Source organism: Carya illinoinensis, chromosome 5 (assembly GCF_018687715.1).
Source record: "Carya illinoinensis cultivar Pawnee chromosome 5, C.illinoinensisPawnee_v1, whole genome shotgun sequence".
Lineage (NCBI taxonomy): Eukaryota > Viridiplantae > Streptophyta > Magnoliopsida > Fagales > Juglandaceae > Carya > Carya illinoinensis.
Window position 1 is genome coordinate 31,612,981 of NC_056756.1, and position 14,750 is coordinate 31,627,730.

Genomic DNA, 14,750 nt, shown 5'->3' on the forward strand with positions numbered 1-14,750 from the left:
TTGCTCCATGCCATTTTCTCTCATTGGTTGGCGTTGGTTTTGACCAAAAACTACGTCGAAGGGATCACTTTTTTCCCCTACCTCATTCACACCGCTCGTCACTTGACTTGTCCCTCATCTCTCCGAGATCTCTCATCCTTGACTTGTCCCTCACCTCTTCGAGCTCTTTACTCTCTGAAACATCTCTCTGAGCTCTCTGTTGTTCACGCTGAGCTCTTTGAAATGTCCCTCACCTCTCTCGTTCTCCTCTCGCCTCTCCCGTTCACCTATCCTCTTAAGGTTTTGTTATGAATTTGTGATTTTGTTGTACATTTTGAGTTGATTTGTTGTGAATTTTTAAATTTGTTGTGAATTTTGTTTGATTTGTTTTTAATTTGTGATGTGAATTTCAGGATGGGTTAGCAATCAGCGGACTGACCGTTGGACAACTTAATTTTTAGGTTAGGAATGAATAGTTATTTTATTTTTAGGTCAATGTGTAGAGCGCATCATTCACATTATTAAAATAGTAAGATATAATTTGTAAAATTTATCTTTCAAATTAAATTATACCATATAAGCACTTTAGTAAGGACCCGTTTGGATATCTATGAATAGTAGTAAAAATTGAAATAATATTGAAATTATTTGATTTAAGATATTTTATTGAGTTTTGAGAAATGAGAAAGAAAAAACTAAATAAAATATTATAAAGTTACAAACTTGTTTGAATATAATTTTTTAATAAAGAATATGATGGTAGTATATGTACACTATTTTAAAATAATTATATTAATTAAGACATACTAGTATAGTATTGAATTTAACTACAATATCATATCCTATATAAGTTAAGCTGTACACTTTTTATATGAGTGTATATGATCAAATTTGTAGAAATATATTTATAAAAAATAATATATATTACAATTATTTGTTTGTACATCCATAAAGGAGTTACATAAAAGTAATTCTATAAATTTATATTGTTTCATTTGATCTATTAAATTTATTTTATAATAAAAATAATTATATAATTTAATAACCTATATCAAGTCATATTAATTTATAGAATTATTTTTATCGTTAGAATATTTTCCTGAAATATTTTATATTATAAATTACACAGTGTGAGTTCCTTTTTTTTTCGCCTTATTAAAAGATACTTTGGACATTTGTGGGCTACGGTCTTCGACATAACAGGCCCAGAGAAGGGAATGCCCAAACCAACCTTATAAAAGGACCACACACAGAGCCAATTTGGACCGGGCTATTCTCGATACAAATTTGTCTGTTCTTAAGATATTCGCAGCTGGTGTCCCGTAATACTATTTTCTTTAAAATTTGATGCTCATTTTACGATTTTAATTAAAATTCTTCCTATATCGGAATTTCTATTTAAAAAAAAATATTTAGGAGATAAACATTAAATTTTTAAATATAAAAAATTATTATTTATCCCTTAAATCATTTTTTTTACTCTAAGAAATAAAATAAATTATTCTTCTAATCATCTATTCTTTCTCTCATTCTTATATTTATTTTATTTTTAAATAATAATTTTAAAAATAATTTAAATAATTAAGAAAATAAAAAAAAAATTAATTTTAAGAATATTATCATGTACTCAAAAAAACAAAAATTAACTTTCACTAGAGTAATAGCTCAAAATATAAGAAAAAATATTGAGTAATTGTAAATGAAAATAAGAGAAAAAAAGTAATAAAGAAATATTATTTTAATAGAATAAAAAAGATATAGAAAATGTGAAAGTTTTTAAAAAATGAATAAAATTAAAAAAAAAAATAAAAGAAATGTGATTTTTACTTTTTAGTTAAATTATAAAAGAGTTTACGGAGAATGGATGAGAATGCCCTAGGACAGCTTACGCCTACCCGCCCTCGATCCTGATATCTCAGCGCACAGGTCGCGTGCTGCTATGTCATAGAGACATCATATATGCATTCATTTCACCCATTTTCCCCGAACCCATGCTCAATTCTTGTCTTTGTAACGTATCACAAAATTAGGCTGTCATCTTCTGCGGCTCAGGGTCTTAAAAGGCAGACAGAGTGAAGCTTCCTCGTCTTCCTCCAACTTCACCTCGCTACTTGTAAAGCAATCCTTTGTACTGTATCCGACGTGGCACGTTCTCAAGGACGGCAGCGTGCGTATAGTATATCCTTATGCTGCATCTGCGCTGTACCAAAACCAAAACTATTTAAAAAATAAAATTTTTTTTTTTTTTTGTTTAAATTAAAACCCAAAATCACAGAAGAGGGGGGGGAAGACTGGTCGGTAGCCATCGTCGCATCGTTGTTTTCCATTTACGCACCGTTGCTTGCTCCGTCTTCTTCTTTATCTTCTTCTTTAAGGTACGATTCCCCGGTGTTCATCAGATCCGACCCCTCTAAGCTATTTTGTTTTGCATAATTAATTATCTAATCCCCAGCTTTAAGGTCATAATTCGGTTGCTTACGTGTTTTCTTTTGTGGGGAGTGGGGCAAGTAATTGATAATTTCTACATTCTGGCCTCCAAATTCTAGGGTTTGAAACTCTCTATATACATGCGTACATACGTTCCGTGTATGACTATGAACATCGGCGATTGGATCGAATTCGAAATAGACAGGTTTGCTTAGTGGATCGGCAATAGTGGTTATAATTGTTGCCATGGCGAGTGCGGGTGGTGAAGACGCTGATGCGGTTCTCAGCGACGTGGAGGGCGAAGAACCGATCCCGATCGTGATCAAGAATCCGACTCAGGAGGATATCTCCGTCGAGAAATTTCGTGAGCTTCTCGCCGAACTCGATCGCGAGCGGCAGGCTCGCGAGGTGTCGGAGAACTCGAAATCGGAGTTGCAGGTTTCGTTCAACCGCTTGAAGGCTCTGGCTCACGAAGCAATTAAGAAGCGCGACGAGACCGGGAGGCAGAGGGACGAAGCTCTGCGCGAGAAGGAAGAAGCTCTGAGGTCGAGTGAGAAGGTCACGGCGGAATTGGCTGAGGCGAATAGAGCAAAAGAAGAGCTTTCGAAGCAGAGAGATGAGATTGCGAAGCAATTTGATGAAGCGGTGAAGGAGAGGGACGGATTAAGATCGGAGATTGAGACTTCTAGCCATATGCTGATAACTGGGATAGAGAAGATATCGGGGAAGGTTAGCAATATCAAGAATTTCACAGTGGGTGGGTTGCCGAGGTCGCTAAAATATACGGGGTTGCCAGCGGTGGCATATGGTGTGATTAAACGGACGAACGAGATTGTAGAAGAGCTCCTACGACAGATTGATGCCACGACTAAATCTAGGAATGAAACAAGGGAACAGATGGAGCAGAGGAATTATGAGATTGCCATTGAGGTTTCTCAGCTTGAAGCAACGATGAATGGGTTGAGGGAAGAAGTTGCAAAGAAGGCTTCGGTTCTTGAGACTTTGGAGAAGACTATAGCCGGAAAGGACGGAAAGATATCTGAAATTGAAAGAGAGACGATGGAGAAATTGAATAAGGTTGAGAATGAGGCTTCGGAGCTGAGGCAGATAGTCAGTGAGTATGATGACAAGTTGAGGAGTTTAGAATCAAAGATGGAATCACAGAGGCCTTTGCTAATTGATCAATTGAATCTTGTGTCGAGAATTCATGAACGGATATATGATGTGATCAAGATAGTTGATTTTAATAATTTGGACCAGTCAGAGCTCTCCGAGTCGTTGTTTCTTCCACAGGAAACGGACATGGAGGAGAATATACGTGCTGCTTTGGCTGGGATGGAGTCTATTTATGAGCTCATCAAAATTGTTGTTCAAAAGACCAGGGATTTAGTAGAGGAGAAGAATCGTGAAATAAAGGGTTTGGATGAAACGGTAGGTCAACTGGTCAAGGAGAAAGGGCATATTGGATCATTACTTAGGAGTGCTTTGTCAAATAGGATGGCAATGGATCCATCGTCCAAAGGGAATGCACTGTTTCAAGTTGCAGAAAATGGTTTGAGGGAGGCTGGGATAGATTTCAAATTCAGTAAGCTTCTTGAAGATAGAAAGGTTCCAAATCCCAATGACAAAGTGGATGTGCCAGGGACAGAGGGTGATGAGATATACTCTTTGGTAACTTTTTCTTACTTTTAATTTGTGTTTAAGCATTTGGGACGTGCTTGACCCTTAAAACGTCCTTGCTAAGATGTTTATGTGTTGAACACAGGCTGGTGCTTTGGAGAAGATTGTTAAGGCATCTCAGCTTGAGATTATAGAGCTGCAACATTCTGTGGATGAACTAAGGTACCTGATATCATTCTTAATCTTGTATATGCCAAGTAGACTGACATTTTCGTGTTCACCTTACTTTTGGAAAGTTGGGTTGAGGAAGCTTTCAATGAGAGTCAAACTGACACGTTCTCACTTATCCTGATCTGATCTTTTTCTATTTTTGCATATTCCTTTACTGTATGAAGGGCAGAGTCAAGCTTACTTAAAGAGCATGTAGAGATTCAAGCCAAGGAGCTCGACCATAGAATGCAACGGATAGAGGAACTCGAAGAAAAGGAGAGAGTAGCGAATGAAAGTGTAATTTATTTATGTTTTGTTAGCTGTTATATCCAAATTTAATGTTACTGTCCCTTCAATTTGGTGGTGTTTGATGCGCAGTGAAGTATAAGTTGAGAAGTAATCTGTGATCCTCATTGTAATTCATTGTTTTAAAAAGTAAGTTGAAATATATTTTGTTTGAGCATTTTGGTATCAACTTCCTATGTATGCTGTAGGTTGAAGGGCTTATGATGGACATTGCTGCTGCTGAAGAAGAAATCACGAGATGGAAAGTAGCAGCAGAGCAAGAAGCGGCTGCAGGCAGAGGCATTGAACAAGACTTTGCGGCGCAGGTATGCTTGTTGCTTATTTGGCCTAAGCATACAATTTATCTGTTTTACACTGATATCTAGTTGGTCGTTACAGCAGTAATTTTTTATCCATGCTCGTACTCTCATCAGTTTGGTACTCAATAGAATAGTCAAATAGTTATAAAAAAAAAAAAAAGGAGTTTGTTTAAGCTATCCTCCAAGGAATAATGACTTAAAAAGCAGTATATATTGTTTTTTTTTTTTTTTTTGGGGGGGGGGGGGGGGGGGGGGGGGGGGGGGGGGGGGGGGGGGTGGGGTTGGGAGGTGGGTGATAAATAGTTATATGTAAAGGAGGTTCTATCTAATCAAACATATCAAGCCAGAGAATCTTTAAATAATTTCAGCACTTTTTATTTTTATTTTTATCTTTGGAAATTATCTCCCATCAGACATATCAAGCCAAAGAATTGTTAAATAATTTGGGCACTTTTTTGTGATAATTGTTTCGATCTATATAGGGTAAATTTGTTTTTTGTTAGAATATGACAATAACTATACTAGGTTAAAAAGTGAAAAAAAGAAAAAAAAAAAAAAAAAAAAACAAACACGAGGGGATTGATTGAAGCCCATTTTCAAGCTTCCAAATTCACTAGATCCACTATCAGAGACAACTTGATCGTTTGACATCATAACATTGTGCTCATGATTAGAATGTATATTTGGTACTTGCAATTACTATATTTTACAGCGAAATATATAATTCTCAGCCTGTTTACTATGCACTAACATTCCAATTGTTTCCTTTTTTACTATTTTCAACAGTATGTTTCATCTTATTGGTATTTTTAGCATGTTCTATGGGGGTTTTCCACCCACACTTCTCCCTCCCCACCAAAAACAAAAAACTTGTGATTGTTCTGAATATTGTTTAAGTTCTTAGTGAAATTATGGATGCCTGCAGTTGTCGTCAATTAAGCAGGAGCTTCAAGAAGCTAAGCAAGCCCTGTTGGAGTCTGAGAAGAAGCTCAAATTCAAAGAAGAGACAGCCACTGCTGCCATGGCTGCAAGAGATGCAGCTGAGAAGTCATTGAGGTTGGCAGACTCGAGGGCATCCAGGCTGAGAGATAGATTAGAGGAGCTTACCCGTCAGCTCGAAGAATTTGAGAACCGGGAAGACTTGAGGGGCCAAAATAGGCCTAGATATGTATGCTGGCCGTGGCAGTGGCTTGGGATGGACTTCGTAGGTGTCCGCGGGTCTGAGATAGAACAACAGGTTTCCAATGAAATGGAGCTTTCTGAACCTCTTTTATGATTATACTTTTTTTCCCTTCTATTTTTCCCCCTCTTTGTATCTACCGTGGTCTATCAAATTAAAAATAGCATAGCAATGGTAGCTTATAGCAACTTCATTCTTGAGATTCTCCCTAGTATTTGCTGTAATTTGGTGCTGAGCCGAAGTGAATCGTGGTGGAAAATTTGGTGTTGATGGTTTTTTTTTTTTTTTTAATTATTATTTGGGTTCTATGATGCCCTCAACTCCCATTTGAGATTGGAAGGTAACTGAAGCGTCAAGAAATGTAATTTAAGGCTACACACTCCCATACATGACAGTTAAGATGTAATGCATCTAATGATCTAGCAATATGCAATAAATCACAGCTGAAAAATTCTCATAAGCTAAGTAAGATTGGTGGCAAATATAATGTGGTACTATAGCTTAATTATTCCAAAAGATTAAATTTATGTTCAAATACTTCCAAAATAGACATTGTTTTGAAAATCTCCTAAAAACAAAGGGACAAACAAAATAAATCATAAATTTAAGAAACGAGAAACTTTACTAGCCCTAAGGTCTTGTTGCTAGTCACACTTGAGAAAATTTCCCTTGTTTGTAAGGAAGAAAATTTTCCTTGTCTGAAAATTTCTCGTTTGTAAGGAAGAAAATTCCCCTTGTCTGTAAGGGCTCAGGCTCTAGCTTGAGAAGTCCCAAGCTAAAAGTGACTTTCTTTGCCTTCATAGAATAATCTCTAACTTGTTCAAGATATCCTGTCACAAAAACCATATTCTTCTTTAACTTATAAGCCTTTTGGAGCTTGAGTAGCCTGGTCCTATTGTCATCCTTACACGAGCCTCTATAGTAAATTTGTCCTCTATCAGCTCATTGATTTCATTCATGGCTCTAAATGAGATCCTATGTACTTGCCACAACTTCTACCATTTCGAGTGAAGAATGGTACTGGAAACTATTATGGTGAGATTTCAGAAAATTTCAGTAAATTAACATACAACATACACCAAATAACATAGCTATATAAGGGCAAAACATGAAATGAATGCATGGACTTGTATTTTAACATAAAACTTGACATATTCAACTCTGACTTTTCAAAAACAACATGTAACAGAAATCCTTTGACCTTTCAATAAAACATATTTTCCATCTTTTCATTTTGATCCATGAACATGTAACATATCTTTGAGCTCATTACTTTGTTCATTTCACATCACATATAGTTAGATACCTCACGGCTCCACTATGCACCGTATTGTTTCCTGTTAGTTACCGCATCAACTAATGACCCACTTGACCTTAGTTACTATGTCATAATCTTTTAACTTATGCAGCAGTTTGCATATTTCATCTTCACTACATATAACACATGTAAGGCATCCACTAGCTTTAGATGCTACTCCATTCCGGTATCCTTTCCACAAGGATCCATCCGAGGTCCATCGATATACTTTGTTGACCCAAGAGCTTCCACTCTATTTTAAACTCCTAAGTGGACATAAAAGTTCCATTAGGCATTTCCTCGTCCTAGTATTTGAAACACTTTTTTAGTTAAAAACACTTTGCAATCCAAATGCATGTGACATGAGACTTGTAATAATTTTCTTTCTATAGACCTGATGTGTAATAGCCCACTAAAAATTCAATGGTGGAATTTCTATAGACTTTAGGAACCTTGTGAAATCTTCGTAAGTTTTCACGAATCGACTAATCGCAAAGGCTTCTGTCTGTCAACATAGTCAGTGTTATCACTCACTATGATTCTAAAAAAGAGATTTTAATTGTTTGAGGTAGTTAGAAGTATCAGAATATGTTATAGTCTGCGCCACTAGACTCAGTTGATTATCTAGTGTTGCCCAGATGACTAACACAAGAGGGGGTGAATTGAGTTGTATTAAAAAAATAACAATTATAAATCAAATATAAAATATAAAATATAAACAGAATATGAAATAACAATAAATATAAAGAGTAAGGGTAAGAGAGAAGCAAACTCAGTATGTTAACGAGGTTCGGCCCCACTGCCTACGTCCTCGCCTCAATCTACCCCTTGAGGATTCCCAAATTCACTATTCAACCTTCTTCAGGTAGAGATAGAAACCTATTACACCTTTGAACAACACCGCTACAAATGATCCGTGTAGAATACCCTTTACACTTGCAATCACCTTACACGTGGTGATTCAACTATTCCCCGTGTAGAATACTTTCTACATGCACAAGGGTTATACACACCCTTTTTCTTATACAAGTGCTGATAGTGGGTAGGTTATCAGAAAACATTCCTCAATGAGTGAAATAAGAACAACACAGCGCAAACTATATCTCTCAAAATGAACAAGAATTAAGGCTCAATGCTTAGAAAAGAGAGAATGAAAACTTTGAATGAATGTTGTATGCTCTTGATATTGTAAATGTGAAGCTCTCAAATGATCTATTTATAGGCATATGAGATTTCATATTCAAATTAAAAAAGATTCACATGTCAAAAACAACATCATTCACTTTTTCAAAAAATTCAAATAAAAGGTTCTTCTTTTTCAATTGTCAAAGACAACATCATTCACTTTTTGAAAAAAATCAAACCTAATATTTTACTTTTGGCATATGACAAAAGGAGCACACTTTCCTTTTCAAAAAATTCAAATCTAATCTTTTACTTTTTGCATATGACAAAATGGGCACACTTTCCTTTTCAAAAAATGCAAACCTAATATTTTACTTTTTGTAGATGACAAAATGAGCACACTTTACTTTTCAAATTTTTCAAACAAAATCATCTACCTTTTGTATAAGTCTAAAAAAGCATCAATCACTTTTAAAAATATTCAAATAAAACATGCACATGTGAAAGATGACAATCAATCATCTTTAATATTTTCAAAGTTCAACCCTTTAATCAAGGCATGCACATGTAAAAGATGACAATCAATCATCTTTCAAAATTTTCAAATTTAATTTTCAAAAATATTCATGCACATGTGAAAAATGTATTTTAATGGTTTATAATAAAATATTAATTTTGAGCATTAATCCTAATTTTGAATTTTAAGAGATTTACAACATTACTCTATGACTTTAATGTGAACTTATTTCCTTCTTGTTCATACTTGGTTCTTTGATGTGCTTGACTTCATTGTATGGACAACTTGAGCTTGAAACTCTTTTATTCTTTGAATTCATTTGTTATCATCAAAATCCATGTGTAGATTTATAATCACATGAAACTTGAAACATTGGGTTCAACAATCTCCCCCTTTTTGATGATGACAAATACTTGACAGAACTTAAAACCTGTATTAATACTTAAGCTCCCCCTGAGAATGTGCATTAATTTTTCAAATAAAAGTATAAATATAATTTCAAGCATATATAATAAGTTTAGCAATTCAAACAATGTTAATGTTCTAGTTTAACACTTCTCTCCCTTTTGGCATCATTAAAAAGGATCCGCAACAAGTAAATGGACCTGAAGAAAACGGTGGGTTAGTAGACACTGTAGATAGTTAAAAATAAATAAATAAATAAATTCCATCCGTCCGTGACCCGACAAGTGCGGCTAGAGATTTGAAAAAATTGTCTGATGTTGTTGACAAACGAGATTGAAGGCTTCAAGTTTCTAAAAAATGTCATTTTCACCGATCAGGAAAAAAATACATTGCTCTTTGACTTGGATGATAGCTTGTCTTGTTCTTTATGCTATCTCTATAAAATCAGTCCTGAAGTTCATCCAATTCGCATCAAGTTTTCTTCTCATCTCTATAACTCATCTGCATTCCTTCAACATTCTCGTTTTAAGCCTTCTATTCTTTTCTCAATGGCTTATTCTTCTAACATTTCTCTAGATCCATCCATGAGGCATTCTGCATCTCAACCTCCTGTCCTTTCTGCAGCTGCCATTGGTGCCATGTTACAACAAGAAAATAATAATCTGACTAATAAGTCAGATTCTGATGCTATTTATGACTTGGTGAGTCTTGGGACTCGCTACTCTTCCTCTATTGTTACTTTTTCTCAGCGGCTACAAGCCAAAAATCAAGAAGTTGAAAAGCTCAAAAAACAAATTGTTGTACTTCAACGAATTGTTCAAGAGTCTCACACAAGGGAATAAATCATTCGGCAGAAGAATAAACAGTTGAAATCTTTATCAGATTCTTCATTCCGCTTGCCGGTTCCCATGGATAAGAATGACATGATATTGTATGAAGAGAATGAGTGTCTCAAACATGAGGTTAAGAATCTCAAGTTTATGTAAAAGTATTTAAAAAATCTATCTCTATTTTTATTGACTCTGGTCTATCTTTTAAGAGATATTCATAGCATGCATCATACCTATTTCTCTTCTGATCATACATAATATATCTTCTGATAAAGGCTTTGTGAAAATATTTGCTAACTGATCGTGTGTGTTTGTGAACTCTAGTACTATATCGCCTTTCTGCACATAATCTTGAAGAAAATGATATCTTATTTCAATATGCTTAGTTGTAGAATGTTGTATTGGGTTCTTTGAAAGATTTATAGCACTTGTATTATCACATTTGATTGGAATGTGATTATACATGAGTTTAAAATCTTCAAGTTGTTGTTTCATGTAGAGAACTTGAGCACAACAACTACCCGCAACAACATATTCTGCCTCAGCAGTAGATAGTGCAACAAAATTTTGTTTTTTACTAAACCAGGAAACTAGTGCATGACCTAAGAAATGGCATGCTCCGCTAGTGCTTTTTCGATCTATTTTACAGCTAGCATAATCTGCATCTGTGTAGCTGATTAGATCGAAAGATGTGTGCTTAGGGTACCATAACCCTAAGTTAATTGTACCACTAAGATATCTAAGAATGTGCTTAACTGCAATTAAATGTGATTGTTTTGGAGATGATTGAAAGCGTGCACATAAGCACACACTAAACATAATATCTGGTCTACTGGCTGTTAAATATAATAAGCTACCAATCATACCTCGATATATCTTCGAGTCAACGGGCTTACCGGATTCATCTTTATCAAGTTTAGTTGATGGGCTCATTGGTGTTCTAATTTCCTTAGCATTTTCCATCCCAAACTTCTTCAGTAATTCCTTAATATATTTTGATTGATTGATGAATGTCTCATTTTTTGCTTGCTTAATTTGCAATCCGAGAAAGAATATAAGTTCTCCCATCATGCTCATCTCAAATTCTTCCTGCATAGTCTTAGCAAAAACTTGACACATATTTTCATTAGTAGCACCGAATATTATATCATCAACATAAATCTGAATCAAAAGAATATCATCATTTTCATATTTAATGAAAAGAGTTGTGTCGATTTTTCCTCTTGAAAAACCGTTTTCAATCAAGAAACCACTGAGTCTCTCGTACCAAGCTCTAGGAGCTTGTTTAAGTCCATATAGTGCTTTTGTGAGTTTGAAAACATGATTTGGGGAAATATGATTTTCAAAATCTAGAGGTTGCTCAACATATACCTCTTCATTTATAAAACCATTTAAGAAAGCACTTTTAACATCCATTTGAAAAAGTTTGAAATCTTTATAACAAGCATATGCAAGTAGCATTCGAATAGCTTCTAATCTTGCGACTGGTGCATATGTCTCATCATAATCGATTCCTTCTTCTTGATTAAAACATTGGGCTACAAGTCGAGCCTTATTTCTAATAATGACTCCAGACTCATTTTTTTTATTTCTAAAAACCCATTTTGTTCCAATAATAGAATGATTTTTGGGTCTAGGAACAAGTGTCCAAATATCATTTCTTTTAAATTGATTCAACTTTTCTTGTATAGCCAGAATCCAAGATTCATCAAGAAGTGCGTCATCAATATTTTTGGATTCAATTTGAGATAGAAAAGTAGTATGATTGCAAATATTTCTAAGAGATAATCGATTACTTACACCTCGTGAAAGTTCTCCCAAAATTTGTTCCACTGGATAATCTTTCACAAATTTCCACTATTTGGTTGCATCTTTTATTAAATTTTGATGATCTTTCCTGATGGCTCCATGTTGAACTTCCTCTATTGTTTTCTCTTTGTTGAGATTGAGACTTTCCGTGTTATTTATACCTCCTGTTTCTTGATCAATAGATTTCTTGGAGAGTAGAAAATTAGATTCATCAAATACTACATGCATAGATTATTATACAGTCAAAGTTTTTTTTATTGAATACTCTATAAGTTTTACTATTAATAGAATACCCGAAAAAATACATTCATCAGATTTTGCATCAAACTTGCCTAAATTATCCCTGTCATTTAAAATAAAACATTTGCATCCAAATACATGAAAGTAACCAATGTTGGGCTTTTTTTCATTCCAAAGCTCATAGGGGGTTTTATCTAACTTAGACCTTAGCATAACTCTATTTATAACATAACATGCAGTACTTACCGCTTCGGCCCAAAAATAACTAGGCAAGTTGTTCTTATTGAATATTGTTCTTGCCATCTCTTGAAGAGATCTATTTTTCCTCTCTACTACCCCATTTTGTTGAGGAGTTCTGCATAAAACCATTTTCATCACAAAATGTTTCAATATTTTTATTAACAAACTCTTTTCCCCTATCACTTCGAATACTTGAAATAGTATAGCTCTTTTCATTTTGAATTCTCTTGCATAACTTGGTATAGGCATTATGTGCCTCATTTTTATGAGTAAGAAAGATCACCCAAGTATATTTAGAGAAATCATCAACAATAACAAATACATAATATTTTCCTCCTAGACTTGCAACTCTATTTGGTCCAAAAAGATCCATGTGTATCAGTTGCAATGGTCTAGCAGTGGAAATATGTTTCTTAGTTTTAAAAGAAGTTTTTGTTTGTTTACCAAATTGGCATACATCATAAATTTTGTCTTTAAGAAAATTTGTTTTTGGTAAACCTCTCACAAGATCATTTTTTGAAAGTTTGGAAATAAGTTCCATGTTGGCATGACCTAATCTTCTATGTCATAGCCAACTTGCTTCATTTTGAGCTGAAAAGCAAATAACATCTTGTGAGGTAATTTATTCAAAATCGATTGTATAAATATTATTGTTTCTAAAAGTAATAAAACAAATATTACAATCATGATCATTCAAAATAATGCACTTATCCATTTTGAAAGTAACTGTAAATACTTTATCACATAATTGATTTATGTTCAAAAGATTATGTTTTAGACCTTTAACAAGTAGAAAACCTTCAATTATGAGAGAAGATTCATTACCAATTTTACCTATTCCCACGATCTTCCCTTTCGAGTTGTCTCCAAATGTCACGTGTCCTTCTTCTTTAGATCTAAGATCAAAGAACTTAATCTTGTCTCCCGTCATGTGTCTTGAACACCTACTATCTAAAAATTACTTGTTTTTGCTTGTGGATGATTTCATGCATACATATAAAAACAATTAAAATGATTTTTCTTGGTACCCAAGTTCTTTGGGTCCTTTATTTATTAGTATTAGAATAAACAAGATTTTTAGGTACCCATATAGCCCTAATAGTCATTGTATGATTTCTTCTAATAAGACAAGTATGATAATTATGATCATTTCTATTACAGAAATTGCAAATAGCATGTGACATATATGAAGAACTTGAATGATTATAATAATATCTTTTTTTGACAAAATTATTTTTATGAAAAGAATTTTGATTATTGGTTTTTGATGTAGAAGGATTATCAAAGAAATTTTTATAAGGTTTGTATTTTTGTTTTGACATATATCTCAAACCTGCCTTATCAAAAACACATCTTTGACTACCAAGAAGTTTTTCAAAATTTCTTTTTCCATTCGTAAAGTTTTCAACAATATTTTCTAAATCGGTTTTCTTCTTATTCAATTCAAGATTTTCATCTTTCAAAATGGTACTTTCTTTTCTTAAAATATCAATTTCATTTGTTAAAGAAGAATTTTTCTTTTTCAAAGTAGTATATTTGATACCCAATTTTTCAAATTCCTCATAAACCTCTTCTAAAACATTTTGCAATTCTTCTTATGAAGGATTTTCAATATTATCAAGATTTGTTACCTCAACGTCATCTTTAGCCATAAGATAAAAATTTGCTGATTCTCCATTACTTGCTTCACTATCTGAACTACTTGAATCATCATCCCATGTAGCTTTCATTGCTTTCTTGCCCTTGTTTCGATCTTTCTTTAGCAGAGGACAATCTGGCTTGATATGACCAGGATTATTGCATTTATAACAAATTAAAGTGTCATTTTTACCTGAATCTTTCTTGGAAAACTTTTTGAAAGATTTCCTCGGATGAGTTTTATTTTTCTTTAAGAACCTCTGAATTCTTCTTGTTATCATCGTAACTTCTTCATTTTTATCTTTATTTTCCTCATCTTCATCACTTTCACTTTCATGAGAAACAGTTTTAAGTGCCAAGTTCTTATTTGGCTTTCCTTCTTCTTTTCCTCTTTTTAATGTGTACTCATGGGTGATAAGTGACCCGATGAGTTCATTCACTTCGAGCTTCTTGAGGTCTCTAGCTTCAAGAATCGCTGTCACTTTTGATTCCCAGCGTTTTAGTAGAGAGTTGAGAATTTTTCTTACTATCTCCACCTTGGAATAAACTTTGCCAAGGTGTTATGGTCTGCGCCACTAGACTCAGTTGATTATCTAGTGTTGCCCAGATGACTAACACAAGAGGGGGT

The 14,750-nt window shown here is 34.1% G+C and overlaps 1 protein-coding gene across 3 annotated transcripts; it reads left to right on the forward strand.

The window, feature by feature from the left end:
* The first annotated feature begins 1,997 nt into the window (after window positions 1-1,997).
* Window positions 1,998-6,289, forward strand: LOC122310502 (myosin-10). Of its 3 annotated transcripts, none has more exons than XM_043124408.1 (6): window positions 1,998-2,354; window positions 2,479-4,077; window positions 4,172-4,248; window positions 4,422-4,533; window positions 4,731-4,847; window positions 5,767-6,289. In XM_043124408.1, the coding sequence occupies exons 2-6, from the start codon at window positions 2,653-2,655 to the stop codon at window positions 6,115-6,117; spliced, it is 2,082 nt and encodes a 693-aa protein (XP_042980342.1). In that variant the 5' UTR covers window positions 1,998-2,354; window positions 2,479-2,652; the 3' UTR covers window positions 6,118-6,289. The 3 variants fall into 3 exon arrangements, with proteins under 3 accessions (XP_042980342.1, XP_042980341.1, XP_042980340.1); XM_043124407.1 differs by having other exon boundaries at window positions 2,526-4,077; XM_043124406.1 differs by having other exon boundaries at window positions 1,998-4,077.
* Window positions 6,290-14,750: the final 8,461 nt, after the last annotated feature.